Source organism: Aquarana catesbeiana, linkage group LG01, assembly GCF_042186555.1.
Source record: "Aquarana catesbeiana isolate 2022-GZ linkage group LG01, ASM4218655v1, whole genome shotgun sequence".
NCBI classification, from domain to species: domain Eukaryota; kingdom Metazoa; phylum Chordata; class Amphibia; order Anura; family Ranidae; genus Aquarana; species Aquarana catesbeiana.
This window is the reverse complement of record NC_133324.1, coordinates 160,832,882-160,850,435: the sequence shown is the minus strand read 5'-3', so window position 1 is coordinate 160,850,435 and position 17,554 is coordinate 160,832,882. Positions and strand designations below refer to the sequence as shown.

Below are 17,554 nucleotides of genomic sequence, written 5' to 3'. Positions count from 1 at the left end.
GAACCTGATGCTGATCTTCTGCGTGTGAAGTCTTTAGTTGAATCCTGGTCTTTTAGGCCCAACTCGATCAAGGCTGACTGCAATTCCTCTGAAGAGCAACATATATATTTTGTTTCTAAGTGTGTAAATCTGAGCGAAAAAGGAAAACCCCAATGATAAGTAATTTGATGACGCTGAAGTACTTGTAATTGGGGTTTGAGTGCACGTCTTTTTGCCACTGTAATAGGATAAAGGTCTGCAAAAAGCTGATATACATGACCTTGAAAGGTGAGAGAATCCTTTTCTCTGGCTGCCGCAAGCAATTGTTCTTTAGTGCGATAAAAATGCATTTTAGCAATTATGTCCCTAGGAGGACCATTTATTCTACGCTGAGCTAAAGCTCTATGCACTCTATCCATTTCTAATCTCTCTATTGGAATACCAGGTTGTAGTTCCTGAAATAGTGCAGTAATAGTGGCTTGAACATCAAGGACAGTCTCAGGGATACCTCTAATCCGCAAGTTGGCCCTACGATCCCTATTCTCCTGATCCTCTAAACGTGACTGTAATACAGCATTTTCTTCTTTCAGGTTCATAAATTCTGATTCGTATTGCTGTGTTTGGCTTTCTAGATCATCCATCCTTATTTCTAACTCAGCTGTTCTTTGCCCCAGGTCCCTAATTTCCTTTGTTAATTTGTCTGTTATGTGGTCTGATGTCTGTTTCAGGGCTTTTTGTAATATTCTCTCAAATTTTTTAAATAAATCTGTTTGCGATGTTGACTGTGATCCTCCTATATCTGTATCAGACTCTCCAGAAAAATCTATAGCGTTTGTAGTAAGTTTCAGTGGCTTAGCAGTATGTGAAGTGCTGGGCTGTGAGGTAACTGCCGCCGCCATCTTGGAAATCTGACAGGCCGGCGTTTCTTTAATGTTACCGGATTTAATTTTGGATTTGGTTCCTTTCAAAACCATTTTAATAGTACCTGAATGCTTTACAGGTAAGTACCAGGTGGTTTTGAAGATTTTCGGCGTCTCTGGGACCTGTAGTCCTCCGGCGAAAACGGCCGCGGAGCTCTAAGCAGGCATATCTATCCCCTCAGGCGTCCGCGCATGCGCCCCACATAGCAGTATTTTATGGACCAGAAAATTTAAATCTGGTGACAAAATAATGCTCAATCTTAAACTTTAGTTTTTTAATATGGTGTATGTCAGGGATATGCAATTAGCGGTTGCAAAACTACAAGTCCCATCATGCCTCTGCCTCTGGGTGTCATGCTTGTGGCTGTCAGTCTTGCTATGCCTCATGGGACTTGTAGTTCTGCAACAGCTGGAGGTCCGCTAATTGCATATCCCAGGTGTATGTGTAAATGAGCTTTGGCCTGTCTCCCAGCTACTCACACATGTGCGTGGTGTGGTCAAAGTCAAATGTTACACCACAATACAGGACACATATGCCAGACAGTAAAGTGCATGCTAATGGGCCAAATTAAAATAAATTAAATAATAAATGAAAGGAAAATAAACAAACTTATTCCCCCATCAACACAAGCGAGGTGAATGGAGAAATCTGTGCTATCATTCCTATAGTGTACTAGATTGGCTCCAGCAGCTGATCAAATTAAATTTCTCCCACGGTCTCGTTCAACAGAAGTAGATCTACCGATTGACTAGGGAGGGATACACAAAGATCAAAATTTGGCCCATGCCCACTGAACCAGGCAAATTTTGATCCATGTGAACTGACCTTTACACTCACTTTAACAATGAGGTGACCTTTATCCAGGACCACATATGAATTACTTGTAGAAGAATAGAACATTGTCTTACACATCAATGCAATGTTTAAAGTAATACTAAAGTCTCCTTTTTTTTTCTTTAACCACTTCAGCCACGGTAGGTTCACCCCCCCCCCCTTTCCTGACCAAGCCATTTTTGCGATACAGCACTGCATTACTTTAACTGACAATTGCGTGGCCGTGCGACTCTGTACCCAAATAAAATTGATGTCCTTTTTTCCCACAAATAGAGCTTTCGTTTGGTGGTCTTTGATCACCTCTGTGGTTTTTATTTTTTGCGCTATACAGGCAGTCCCCGAGTTACGAACACCTGAGTTACGAGCGACTGCTACTTACGAACAGCCTCAAATGCTGGCGACTTGTGCTCCACACTGGTCCTGGATACCTCCGGACACATCCCATACTGCAGTACTACATGTACTGCATGGCCAGAAGAGCCCCAGATAAAATAACAAGCGCCCGGAACATCCCACATCCATGCACAGGCGGACGTTACACTTAAGAATGCAGTGTTCCGACCAGAAGATACACTTACAAATGCAGTGTTGTGACTTACGAACAACTTCGACTTATGAACAAACCTACAGTCCCTATTGTGTTCGTAAATCGGGGACTTCCTGTAAACAAAAAAGACTGACCATTTTGAAAAAAAAAAACAATATTTTCTGCTATAATACATACCCAATAAAAAAATTTTAAAAATCTTCTTCATCAATTTAGGTCAATATGTATTCTGCTACATATTTTTGGTAAATCCAAATAAGCGTATATTGATTGGTTTGCGCAAAAGTTATAGCGTCTACAAACTATGGGATGTTTTTATGGAATTTATTTATTAATTTATTTATTTTTACTAGTAATGTCGGTGATCAGCCAATTTTAGCGGGACTGCGACATTGCGGAGGACAAATTGGACACCTAACTGACACTTTTGCCACTTTTTGGGTACCGGAGACACTAATACAGTGATCAGTGCTAAAAAAAAATGCACTGTTACTGTACTAATGACACTGACAGGGAAGCGGTTAACATCAGGGCTGATGTCCCTAAGGGGTGCTTTCTAACTGTGGAAGGGATGCTTTGACTGAGGAAAAACAGAGATCCATGTTTCTGTTTCCTCAGAACGATCGTCGCATCCCGGCAAACATCGCCTCCGCCGGACCCGCTGATTGGCCCCCACTGTGTCCAGTCACAGCGGGAGCAGGGCGCCCCAGACCCTGTGCATGAAATCACGTACAGGTATGTGATTTTGCGCAGGAGGGCCGCCCTGCCGCAGTATATCTGCGTGGGGCAATATTAAAGGGGGTAAAAATAACAAACATGGTATACTCACCTGCTCTGTGCAGTGGTTTTGCACAGAGCAGCTCCGATCCTCCTCTTCTCAGGTCCCTCTTCGGCTCTCCTGGCCCCTCCCTCCTGTTGAGTGCCCCCACAGCAAGCAGTTTGAGTCTGTGGGCAAGGGGCTTATTGGGATCAAAGCCGTGGTTCGGCCCCATCCCCTCTCTCCCCTGATTGGCTAACTGACAGTGGTGCCGCTGCTGTCTCAACCAATCAGGAGGGAGAGTCCCAGATAGCGATGCACTCGTGCACATCGCTGGATAGAGATGGGGCTCAAGTAAGTATTAGGGGGCTGAGGGGACTGCTGCACACAGAATTCTTTTTATCTTAAAGAGGAACTGCAGTCTGCTCACATAATTTGTAAAAAAACATCTTTGCCATTCTGAAGCTTCCCTCCAACTACTTTGCATATTATTTTATATATACTGTGATTCTGTACTTGCCAAATATGCTGCAGAAATCTCCCTCCACTAAGTCTGGCTGCATGTATGTTAACTGTGGGCAGCTGAAGCTGCTGCCTGTTCACTTCCTGGATTTACACAGACACACAGAGGCACACCTCCAGCTCTGCAGCCCTACAGCTCTCATTGGCCATCTTATGACTCATCCCTCCTCCCTTCCTGGCAAACTCTCACGAGAGTGAGAGAGAGCTGTGCATGATGTCATAAGCCTAGGCTAATGACTAGACAAGAAAGAGGAAGTAGGCTGTATAAGGTATTTACTGGCAGAAAAAACAAATGTTTTACTATCCAAAGTTAAAACAACAAGGGCAGAAGATTTAATAGATGGAAAGATGAAAAAATGACTGAATGCCTTTACAACCCCTTTAACCTCCCTGGTAGTATGATTATTTTAGATATTTGATGTTCAAAGCGGTACAATGTTTTGCATGTAAATTTGGTGTTTTATATTGTAGGCCTGTAATTCTTAGTAGGGTTTTATGTTCGGGTCGAATATGAGTTCGACTCAAACATTGGCTGTTCGCCCGTTCCCAGATTAGTGAACAATTTGGGGTGTTTGCGGCAAATTCGAAAGCCGTGGAACACCCTTTAAAAGTCTATGGGAGAAATCAATAGTGCTAATTTTAAAAGTTAATATGCAAGTTATTGTCATAAAAAGTGTTTGGGGACCTGGGTCCTGCCCCAGGGGACATATATCAATGCAAAAAAAAGTTTTAAAATGGGAGCAGTGATTTTAATAATGCTTAAAGTGAAACAATTAAAGTGAAATAGTCCTTTAAATTTCATACCTTTCGTACCTGGGGGGTGTCTATAGTGTTTAGAACGGTCCGAGAGCAAAATGAGATTGCTAAAGGAAAAAAGTCATTTAAAACTACTCACGGCTATAATGAATTGTTGGTCCTGGCAATACACATAAAAGTCATTGAAAAAAACGCATGGGATTCCCCTACAGTCCATTACCAGGCCCTATGAATATTAAGGGGAACCCCGAACCAAAATGTAAAAAAATAATTGCGTGGGGGTCCCCCCAAATTCCATACCAGGCCCTTCAGGTCTGGTATGGATATTAAGGGGAGCCCCATGCCAATTAAAAAAAAAATGGCGTGGGGGTCCTCCTCAAAATCCATACCAGACCCTTCAGGTCTGGTATGCATTTTAAGGGGAACCCCGCGCCAAAATAAAAAAATTGCGTGGGGATCCCCCAAAAATCCATACCAGACCCCTCAGAGCCCCCCCTCTTGAACTGTACCAGACCATGTGCCCTCAACATGGTGAGGGTGTTTGGGGTAGTCCCCCAAAGCACCGTCTCCCATGTTGATGGGGACAAGGGCCTCATCCCCCCAACCCTTGCCCGGTGGGGACCCCCAGATCCTGGGCCCACCCGTGTGAATTGGTAATGGGGTACAAGTACCCCTACCATTTCACAAAAAAAGTGTCAAAAATGTTAAAAAAGACAATAGCTGGTTTTTGACAATTCCTTTATTAAGGTCTTCTTCCCGCTTTTTCTTCCATCTTTTTCTGGTCTTCCTTCGGTTTTCTTCTTCTTCCTCCATCTTGTTCTTCCCCCACTTCTTCCTCTGCTTCTTCCTCCAGTCCTCTGCTTCTTCCTCCGGCTTCTTCTTCCACGCTTTGTCCTCCAGACGATCCGCCTCAATGGGAAGCTCCCACTGTGTGACTCTTCTGTTCTTGTGACAGCTCTTATATAACTGAGGGCGGGGCCACCCAGTGACCCCGCCCCCCTCTGATGTAAACATGTGACCCGCCCCCCTATGACACCACAGGGGAAGCCATAGGGAAGTCCCCATGCATCAGAGGGGGGCGGGGTCACTGGGTGGCCCTCAGTTATATAAGAGCTGTCACAAGAACAGAAGCGTCACACAGCGGGGGCCTCCCATTGAGGCGGATCATCTGGAGGACGAAGCGGGGAAGAAGAAGCCAGAGGAAGATGCCGGAGGAGAAGACCAGAGGAAGAAGCAGAGGACTGGAAGAAGAAGCAGAATAAGATAGAGGAAGAAGCGGGTGAAGAACAAGATGGAGGAAGAAGAAGAATACCAAAGGAAGACTAGAAGAAGATGGAAGAAGAAGTGGGGAAAGCAGAAGACATTAATAAAGGAATTGTCAAAAACTAGCTATTGTATTTTTTAACATTTTTGAGACTTTTTTTGTGAAATGGTAGGGGTACTTGTACCCCATTACCAATTCACACAATGGGGCCGTGACCTGGGGCTCCCCTTGTTAAAGGGGGATTCCAGATTCCGATAAGCCCCCCACCCGCATACCCCCACAACCACTGGGCAAGGGTTGTGGGGACGAGGCCCTTGTCCCCATCAACATGGGGACACGGTGCTTTGGGGGGCTACCCCAAAGCACCCTCCCCATGTTGAGGGCATGTGGCCTGGTACGGTTCAGGAGGGGGGGCTGCTCTCTCATCCTCCCTCTTTTCCTGCGATCTCCTGGATTTTTGGGGGGACCCCATGCCATTTTTTTTTAATTTTGGCACGGGGTTCCCCTCAAAAGCCATACCAGACCTGAAGGGGGACCCCACGCTTTTTTTTTTTATTTTGGCATGGGGGTTCCCCTTAATACCCATACCAGGCCTGAAGGGCCTGGTATGGAATTTGGGGGGACCCCCACGCAATTTTTTTTTTTTTTTTTTTGGTTCGGGGTTCCCCTTAATATTCATACCAGACCCAAAGGGCCTGGTAATGGACTGTGGGAGAATCCCATGCCTTTTTTTCAATGACTTTTAGGTGTATTGCAGGGACCGACAATTCATTATAGCCGCGAGTACTTTTAAATTACTTTTTTCCTTTAGAAATGTCATTTTGCTCTCGGACTGTTCTAAACACGGGAAACATGCACCACTTTACAGGCATACTATAGACACCCCCCAGGTACGAAATTTAAAGGAATATTTCACTTTTATTGTTTCACTTTAAGCATTATTAAAATCACTGCTCCCGAAAAAACGTCTGTTTCTAAAACTTTTTTTTTGCATTGATACATGTCCCCTGGAGCAGGACCCGAGTCCCCAAACACTTTTTATGACAATAACTTGCATATAAGCCTTTAAAATTAGCACTTTTGATTATTCATGTTTGTGTCCCATAGACTTTAACGGTGTTCGCGTGTTCGAACAAATTTTTTGCCTGTTCGCATGTTCTGCTGTGAACCGAACCGGGGGGGGTGTTCGGCTCATCCCTAATTCTTAGGAATAACACACTTAAATCTGTCCAAACAAGAGTCTAGTAGACATCCCGGGTATGAAAAAGTTTGAAACAGGAAATCATAAATTATAATATAATAAATAACTATAAATAATTATAACAAATAATAATATATTATAAATAATAATAAAAATTATTCAATAATGTAATCAAATCAAAAACACTGAAATTTGCTCAGTTGCAGAATTGTCGCTGTCATTACTTTCCCACAAATCACTATCGCTCAATTCTGCAAGAAATTTTTATTTATTATCGCTGTTTTCTAGTTGGTCTAAAACTGCTTTTGATGTAAAGGGACATTTTGTGGTTGCTATGGACAATCTCCAGTTTCCAGGCAGAAAGAACAGTATATATAATATAAAACTGCATGCAGGGCACTGGACAAACCACTAGGAACAAAAGGGATGTGAAAAATGTGATACAGTAAAGTAATCTGTAAGATTACAGTGTACTGTATGTATTATGTGTTTTTCACTTTTTGAATTTGGCACCGTGCTCCATCCACGTGCATCGCAACGCTCGCAGGGAACGGAGCTCGGCACTGTGATAGATCCGGTGGAGGACACAGCTTGCACACACAGCAGGGAGACATCACAGGATCCTGGGGACAAGGTAAGTAACTTTGCCTGGATCCTGCAATGCGATCCCGAGTGTGGCTCGGGGTTACTGCTTTTGGTACAGAAAATCCACCCCGAGCCACACTCGGGATTACCGCCAGGGAGGTTAATGTGTAACTAATGGAAAATGTTGCTAGTTTTGGATAGAGTGGAGATGGATTAGAACTTAATTTTTTTTGCTGTTCCTGTTAGGAAGTTTCACCCTCTCTGTTTTTCCCGTTTACCGTTATCAAATTGAAATTGAAAATAAAAGAAAATCCCAAATTTTGGGTTGACACCAAAACAGTAATAGAGAGGATATCTTACAATGGGGACAGCACAAAAAGCCAACAGGGGTTATAACCCTTATTCTATCTAAAATGGAAAAAAAACATGTTTAACCCTAAGTTACACATTAACTGTGACTGTCACTGTCCGCTTGTCACTTTAAATCTTTTGTTCAGCACTGACTGACAGGTGGAACCTTTATTGCCTTCCTCTTGTTTCTCTGGGGAATGTTTTAATCACCAGACACTTCCTCCTTCCTCTAGTCTTGGAGAAAGGAGCTCTCATTAATTCAGCATTTACAGGCAAGCCAGCAGTACCTCATGGGAAGGCAATTGTTCATGGAAGTTTTCTAAAGTTTAAAGTTTGCACCCCTTGGCAAGCGGAGCAAGGTATGCAGTAAAGGTGCATTGTCATTGTCAGTATATATGTTTTTAGACATAAATTGAGTCCATGCTGTTGGTTAAAAGATATGCTGTAGACAATCCACAGGTTTGAACATATAGTCATGCTTTCTTAAATGTTTAATGTTAATTTAGATATATGTGTGTATATTATGGAACACCACTTTGTAACCCCCTTTTTTGGTGATTATAATGTACTGTATGTCATTTTACAGTTTTCATAGTGCTTATGGTACAAATGGTGCTTAAGGTGTTTAAGGAGTCAAAAGGATTAACCCCTGTGGTGTTCAACCTTAATGCACACCTTTGAGGCAAAAGAATAAAAGTACTGCACCCGTCAGAAGCTCTCTTCTCGTTATTTACTCAAAGCCAATGGGGCCACTACAGTAACACCACACCTATGCAGACAATAGCTGACATGGTGTGAGTATAGCCAAACACACAAATCAAGATAGCAATAGCAGGAAAGAGGGCTAATCTACCAATGAGTTCAAACTGCAATGCATAGGACACTGATAATGATATGCTTGGGAGCCTTTTTCCAAATTGAAAAAGGCATTTTCACCATACTGATGTCCTACTTAATTGTGCAGCATTCACTAAAAAGCCAGTAAATGCAACTGAGACAAAGGATTGATCAACAGGTCATCTTACTCCCCAAGGTAAGTAATAAGGTATACAGGTATATTTGGAAAAGTAATTATTGAAAATATGTGCCAGATCTGAACTGCTGGAAACAAGTGAAGGAATAACAGTCCTCCAGAAGTCATACTATCTTTTAAATTCAGTACCTTGCAGAATTGAAATGACTGAAATGTTTTAAATGACTTTTGAGGAGACTCATATTTTGTTCAAAAAATGTTGCCACTCACGTATAGATGTTGCAATTTCTGTTTCTACATATACATAGATCGTTAGTTATATGCAAAGTGGCAGATCAGTATGTTCTAAGTGTTATTTGGTCACATCTCAGGTAGCCATTGGGGGAGATTTAATAAAACTGGTACACACCGAATCTGGTGCAGCTGTGCATAGTAACCAATCAGCTTCTAACTTCAGCTTGTTCAATTAAGCTTTGACAAGAGCTGCACCAGATTCTGTTTGTACCAGCTTTAGTAAATATCATCCATTGTGTTTAAGAGTGTGGTGATTGCCTAGTTTTTGTGATCCCTTTTCTACTTTTAAATTTGAAATTAAGGATGAGTCGAACACTCCACGGTTCGGTTTGCACCAGAACTTGCGAACAGGCAAAAAACTCGGACGAACACGCGAACACCCTTAAAGTCTATGGGACATGAACATGAAAAATCAAAAGTGCTAATTTTATAGGCTTAAATGCAAGTTATTGCCATAAAATGTGTTTGGGGACCTGGGTCCTGCCCCAGGGGACATGTATCAATGCAAGAAAAAGTTTTAAAAATGGACATTTTTTTGGGAGCAGTGATTTTAATAATGTTTAAAGTGAAACAATAAAAATGAAATATTCTTTTCAATATCATGCCTGGGGTGGTGTCCTTACTATGCCTGTAAAGTAGAACAGTTTTCCCATGTTTAGAACAGTACCACAGCAAAATGACATTTCTAAAGGAAAAAAAGTCATTTAAAACTGATCGCGGCTGTAATGAATTGTCGGGTCTCAGCAATATAGATAAAGCTCATTGAAAAAAATGGCATGGGTCCCCCCAGTCCATTACCAGGCCCTTTGGGTCTGGTATGAATATTAAGGGGAACCCAGAACCAAAATTAAAAAAAAAATTGTGTGGGGGTCCCCCCAAAATCCATACCAGGCCCTTCAGGTCTGGTATGGATATTAAGGGGAACCCTGTGCCAAATTTAAAAAAAAATGGTGTAGGGGTCCCCCCAAAATCCAAATCCATACCAGACCCTTTTCTGGTATGAATTTTAAGGGGAACCCTGCGCCAAAAAAAAATGGCGTAGGGGTCCCCCCCAAAATCCTAATCTGAGCACGCAACCTGGCAGGCCACAGGAAAAGAGGGGGGGACGAGAGAGTGCGCCCCCTCCTGAAATGTACCAGGCCACATGCCCTCAACATGGGGAGGATGCTTTAGAGTAGCCCCCCAAAGCAATCCATGTTGATGTGGATAAGGGCCTCATCCCCACAACCCTTGCCCGGCGGTTGTGGGGGTCTGCGAGCGGGAGCGGGGGGTACATTGTACCCCTACCATTTTACAAAAAAAGGGTCAAAAATAGTAAAAAAGACAGGAGACACTTTGGGACAATTCCTTTATTAAAAAATAAAAAAATAAAAATGTCCCGTGATTTAAATCCATCACACGCTGCCTGACGGACCAAAAAAAGAAAAGAAAAAGCCGCAACAGCTCCACCTCCATGGGAGGCTGCCGCCGAGTGACGCTTCTTCTTGATGACAGCTGTTATATAGCTGAGGGCGGGGCCACCTGGTGACCTAAACGGGTGACCCTGCACCCCTCTGATGCCATGTGACATCAGAGGAAGGGGGGTCACCCATCTACGTGACTGAATGGCCCCGCCTTCAGCTATATAACAGCTGTCAAAGCGAGAAGCATGCAGTGTGTGGGAGCCTCCCGTGGAGGTGGAGCTATTGCAGGTTTTTTTTTCGGTCCGTCGGGCGGCATGAGATGGATTTACGAGGGAAATTTTTATTTTTTTATTTTTTAATAAAGGACTTGTCCCTCTTGTAATTTTTACTATTTTGAACAGTTTTCTTGTGAATTGGCAGGGGTACAATGTACCCATTACCAATTCACATAGGGGGGCTGGCATTTGGGGGTCCCCTTGTTAAAGGGGGCTTCCATATTCCGATAAGCCCCCCGCCCGCACACCCCCACAACCACTGGGCAAGGGTTGTGGGGATGAGGCCCTTGTCCCCATCATTATGGGGACAAGGTGCTTTGAGGGGCTACTCCAAAGCTTCCTCCCCATGTTGAGGGCATGTGGCCTGGTACGGTTCAGGAGGGGTGCTCTTGTCCCCCTCTCTTCCTGTGGCCTGCCAGGTTGCGTGCTCGGATAAGGGTCTGGGATGGATTTTAGGGGGACCCCATGCCATTTTTTAAAAAATTTTTGTGCAGGATTCCCCTTAAAATCCATACCAGACGTGAAGGGTCTGGTATGGATTTTAGGGGACATCACGCCATTTTTTAAAAATTTTGTTTCAGGGTTCCCCTTAATATTCATACCAGACCCAAAGGGCCTGTTAATGGACTGGGGGAGAAACCATGCCATTTTTTTCAATGAGTTTTATCTATATTGCTGAGACCCGACAATACATTACAGCCGTGATCAGTTTTAAATGACTTTTTTCCTTTAGAAATGTCATTTTGCTGTGGTACTGTTATAAACATGGGAAAAATGTGCCACTTTACAGGCATACTATAGACACCCCCCAGGCACAATATTTAAAGGAATATTTCATTTTTATTGTTTCACTTTAAGCATTAATAAAATCACTGCTCCTGAAAAAACGTCCGTTTTTTAAAACTTTTTTTGCATTGAAACATGTTCCCCGGGGCAGGACCCGGGTCCCCAAACGCTTTTTATGACAATAACTTGCATTTAAGCCTTTAACCACTTCCCGCCCTATAGCGGATTGACGTCCGGGAAGTGGTTGCGTTATCCTGACTGGGCGTTATATGACGTCCAGCAGGATAACATGCCGTCGCGTGCCCGCGGGGGTGCGCATCGCGGCGATCGGTGGTGCGGTGTGTCAGCCTGACACACCGCTCCACCGATCTTGGTAAAGAGCCTCCTGTGGAGGCTCTTTACCATGTGATCAGCTGTGTCCAATCATGGCTGATCACAATGTCAATAGGAAGAGCCGTTGATCGGCTTTTCCTCACTCGCGTCTGACAGACGCGAGTAGAGGAGAGCCGATCGCCAGCTCTCCTGACAGGGGGGGTCTGCGCTGATTGTTTATCAACGCAGCCCCTCCTCAGATCACCACACTGGACCACCAGGGATTGCCACTAGGACCACCAGGTAAGAGGCAACATGTGGATGGACAGGTATGTACCCCATGGCCATCCACATGTGCCCAATGTGCCCAATCTGTGCCCACAAATGGGCACTGATTGGCACCATTATGTTTCAGTTATGCCCAGCCATGCCACCAATAAGTTTTATCAGTGCCACCAATCAGTGTCATCAGTGCCACCTGTCATTGCCCATCGGTGCCACCTGTCAGTGCCCATCTGTGCCCATCTGTGCCCATCAGTGCCCACCTATCAGTGCCCATCAGTGCCACCTATCAGTGCCACCCATAAGTACCCATCAGTCCCACCCATATGTACCAATCAATGCCACCTACGAGTGCCCATCAGTGCCGCCTATGAGTGCCCATCAGTGCCGCATACCAGTGCCACCTATTAGTGCCCATCAGTGCCGCCTATCAGTGCCAATCATCAGTGCCACCTCATCAGTGCCACCTCACCGGTGCCCATCAGTGCAGCCATATCAGTGCCTGTCATTGAAGAAGAAAATGTACTTATTTACAAAAAATCTTAACAGAAACAAAGAAAAACTTGTTTTTTTTTCAAAATTTGATGTGGTGATCAAATACCACCAAAAGAAAGTTCTATTTGTGGGAACAGAATGATAAAAAATTTGTTTAAGTACAGTGTAGCATGACCGCGCAATTGTCATTAAAATTGCGACAGCGCTGAAAGCTGAAAATTGGCCTGGGCGGGAAGGTGTCTAAGTGCCTGGTATTGAAGTGGTTAAAATGAGCACTTTTGGTTTTTCATGTGTCCCATAGACTTTAGCAGTGTTCTGCGGCTTTCGAATTTGCCGCGAACGCCGCATAATGTTCGCTGTTCGGTGAACAGGCGAACACCCAATGTTCGAGTCGAACTTACATTTGACTCGAACATCAGGCTTATCCTTATTTGAAATAAATCTTTGTTGACCCATAATTACTTGCTAGTTCCTAGATTTTACAGTTAGACTTCTGAATTTTGTGTAATATATACTCTCCACCCTTTAAAAACGTGTGAGTTAGAAGATTTAGGCTGGGTTCGTGCTGCTGCATGCTCCGGCTCACAGCAGGATTCCGGTGCATCTCCATTCACCGTTTTAGGTCCGATTTTAGCCCGAATTTTGGGCTGAATTCAGACTTGAAATGGACCAAAAGATGCACAGGGCTCCTGTGCAATTCGCACTGGAGCCGCTGCAGAGATGTGTGAAACGGCTCCATAGAGAGTTGGTCACAATCTCCTGCTATGCAAATTGGATGTGAGGAAACCCACATCTAATTCGCACTGGTGTGAACCCAGCCTCAAGCTCACTCATCACACTGGGGGAAAGAAATCAAGACTGGAGCAGACAGAGTTTGGAGCAGTTGTGTGTGGCAACCAACCAGCTTCTATCTTCAGCTTAAGCTTTGAAAATGAAAGATAGAAGCTTATTGGTTGCCATGCACATCTGCTTCAGATTCTGGCTGCCCCGGTTTTGATAAATTCCCCCTCATTGTGTTTTTATATCTGCAAATACTGGAAGAGTTATACATTATGGAACATCCTTAATTTTCTAATAATTTTCTCTCAGATGGGGACAGTCTGTTAGCAGTGTCTCAGAGATTTTGGATGGACATTTATTATCTATTATCAACAAGGCCTTTGTCAATTTGGAGTACCACTTGTCTTTATAAACAAGCTACGTTTTTTCCTATTTCTGATATTATTCCTTCCTAAATTTCTGCACCTGATCTCATTCCAATTTGTATTCATTTTTTAGAATGCCATGTTCTCTCCAGCTGGTGATACTTGTCACTATTGTAATAATATTCTATCAGTCAAGGGAGCAGGTAGCCCTCCTTTTGGATACAAAGTCCTTGCTGTGTACCATTCAGTAGGAATACATGTACTACTAGCAGTTCCTATATTTTGGTTAACACCAGTGTAAATTTTTACATCAAATTTTGATTCAGTTTTAGCCTTATGCCTCATTCACACATTTCGATTATCGGATGATAAAAATCGCTTTCGAATTTATCGTTCGATAATCCGACTCTGTTAGTACACAGCTTTCGACAGCCGATCACGACAGTCCATCCAACAAAATCCGAAGGGACAAACACAAAAACTTTGCTCGGACAACAGCCCATTGTACGACAAGTGTTTAATAAGTACAGTATGCATCCGCTAAAAAATCAATAGACGAACACCACGCATGATCGGAAACATGAAAATAAACCAGAAGGACACAGGGGTCACATGTATTTGACATCATTTCAGATACATAGCTACGCACACCGGAAGGTTTTTACAGAATCGTATGACAAAAATATTACTTTTCGTAGAGCACATTTTGCACTGTTGTATTCGATATTAGATTTATGCAACAAAATGCGAACGGTACCTCATACAATAATTGGAACGTGTGTACGAGGCATTAGTCTTTTGACTAAAATGCCATTTTAGCTTTAGTTGTATTTTATCCATCTCAATTGTTTTAGTGTTAGTCGTATTTTAGTCAACTAAAATCTCCAGTACATTATAGTCGACTAAAAGCTAATGGGTTTCGTTAAATTGTAATGCGTTATTTAAGCATTTCTCTAGAATTTCCAAACTCATTGTATACTCCTGGAGTAAAAATCTAATAACATATTATTATTTATGGTATTTAAGGTTTGAGCATGCACTTGAGTAAGGTTTGAACATGCACTACAGATACAGATTTAGCTGTTTTGATATAACGTCTTTATAAATAAAACCAAGTTTCATAAACAAACAGAAATATTGCTTTTTGACAAACAGAAGTGCAACTTTAAAATTTAAAATCACACAAAAAACTGTAAACTCTATTGGCCGTAATGCCATTGCACATATTACCTGAATACATTACCAACATTAAATGTTAAGAAAAAAAGAAGAAAAAAAATGTTCATTTTTTTTCAGATGCTTAGTAGATGCCCCCTATTTATTCGTATGTGGTAGTGCAGTTTTAATTTTGACCTAAAATTTCAATTTAGTTTTAGTCATAGTCTTTTGACTAAAATGCCATTTTAGTTTTAGTCGTATTTTAGTCAGCTGAATTGTTTTAGTGTTACTCATATTTTAGTAAACTAAAATAGTGTTAATTTTGTCTATGAAAATATCTTCGTCAAATAAATTAATACTGGTTAACACTAATCAATTTCTATCCCTAATGTATGTTTGGCCCTATGTGTAGATGACACATTTACTAATTGTAATGAAGTTAATAAAAAACATACCTGTCCAAAGATATGATGACAGTTTCATTAAGTTCAGGTATGTCATCAGCTTTAATTGTGATATTTATTACTGTGTCACTTTGTCCAGAAAGGAAGATCACAGAACCATTGAAAGGACTTAAGTCACCAAACGTGATGTCATTTGCATTGGGGCCAGAGGGCTTCAGACTCCAGTAGACAATTGCATCTTCTCCTGTTCCATCACGATGAAGAGCTATTGACACCTGAAAGGAACATGGATACATAAGTAATAAGGACTGAAAAAGAAAATGGAAGAACACATATTATTATGTTAATAGTATTACATTGTATTTAAAGCCAATGCTTGTTTTAGCTTTAGCTACAGCAAAGAATGGTTAAGCTCTCTTTTTTGCTATCTGTGTTCTGTTGAAAAGATTTTCCCACTTTTAGAAGAGATGGTTGTCATTGGAACAGGTGTCCCAACTGAAATATTTCCCCTCTATTTCTGTCTGGTGACAACTGTAAAAGTTTGTATTTCCTGTACCTTTCTGTTCTGGGGATGATGGCCACCAGGATTTACGAAGGGTAAATCTCGTCTCCACTCTCTATCCAGAACATTTTAGCTTTACATACACTGATCAGCCATAACACTATGACCACCCACCATAACATGACCACCCACCTAATATTGCGGAGAGCTGCCTTTTACTGTCAAAACAACCCTGACTCATTGAGGCATGGATGCCACTAGTCCTCTGAAGATACTGTATGTTGTGGTATCTGGCACCAAGCCGTCAGTAGCAGATTCCTTAAGTCCTGTAAGTTGCGAGATGGGGCTTCCATGGATTGGACTTGTTTTTCCAGCACATCCCATAGATGCTTGATTGGATTGAGATCTGGAGAATTTGGAAGTCAACACCTCAACTAGTTGTTGTGTTCCTCAAACCATTATTGAACCATTTTGCAGTGTGGCAGGGCAAATTATCCTGCTGAAAAGGCCCCAGCTCTCAGGCAAGGGCTGTACTTTGTCATCAACAGTGTTTAGGTAGGTGGTACGTGTCAAAATAACATTCACATGAATGGCAGGACCCAAGATTTCCCAGCAGAACATTGCCCAAAGTATTACACTCCCTCTGCCGACTTGCTTTCTTCTTGTAGTATATCCTGGTGCCATCTCTTCCTCAGGTTAGCGAAGCACACTCACCCGGCCATACACATGGTATAAAAGAATCATACCAGGCCACTTTCTTCCATTGCTCTGTGGTCCAGGTATAATGCTCACCTACCCATTGTAGGCATTTCTTGTAGGCTGTGAACACTGAACAGCATGAGCACTCTGACCAGTTTGTGGCTATACAGCCCCGTATGCAACAAATTGCGATGCATTGTGTGTTCTGATACCATTCTAAAAGAACCAGCATTAACTTTTTTCAGTAATTTAAGCTAAAGTTGCTCTTAAATTGGTTCAGACTATACGGGCTAGCCTTCGCTCCCCATGTGCATCAATGAGCCTTGGCCACCCATGACCCTGTCACTGTTTTTCTTTCTTCCTAGACCACTTTTGGTAGGTTCTAACCACAGAAGACCAGGAACATCCAACAAGAGCTTCAGTTTTGGAGTTGCTCTGACCTAGTCCTCTAGCCATTACAATTTGGCCCTTATCAAATTCACTCAAATCTATACACTTGTCCATTTTTTCCACTTTTAACACACCAACTCAGGGACAACATGTTTTCATGATGCCTAGTCTATCTACCCATCTTTAGGTGCCATTTTAAGGAGATATTCAATGATATTAATTTTACCTGTCATGGCCATAATGTTATGGCTGATCAATGTAAATTTTAACATGTTGTATATTGTTACCACTGTATACTATTCTTTTTAGATTGCATCTAAAATGTTATTCATCCTTCTTGGCTTCTACAGGACAAAACGCTTTAACCCCCCATATACCTCCAGCCACTACAATCAGTACTGGTGGAATTATTCAGTACTTCCTAGGTATCAAGGAGGTGAGGATATCCTGTTACAGTTATGTAAATCTATTGTTTTACTCTGCATGGTTGAGGTTCATGTTCACCTAAAGAAAAGCTATAATGGTTTGGATCAATTGTATCCAAACTTTGTTAAAAATGTAAATATTGCTCAACTGATATTGTATATACCTTTAGTGTATTATTTATAGTAATGTTTTTTTTTTCCTTTACAAATAAGCATTTTATATATGACACTGTTTTGCAGAGAATTTTGGGTCATATAAAGAAAGAGCACAGTAGTAACCTTTTTAAAGCTGTT

The 17,554-nt window shown here is 42.3% G+C and overlaps 1 protein-coding gene across 3 annotated transcripts in view; it reads right to left on the bottom strand.

Moving 5' to 3' along the window:
• Positions 1-17,554, bottom strand: part of ADGRV1 (adhesion G protein-coupled receptor V1) — a 774,317-nt gene that overhangs the window by 655,049 nt on the left and 101,714 nt on the right. For all 3 annotated transcript variants that reach the window (XM_073624499.1, XM_073624500.1, XM_073624501.1), the window contains one exon: positions 15,296-15,519. In XM_073624499.1, the coding sequence (XP_073480600.1) occupies positions 15,296-15,519 (224 nt within the window). The remainder of the gene's footprint in view (positions 1-15,295; positions 15,520-17,554) is intronic.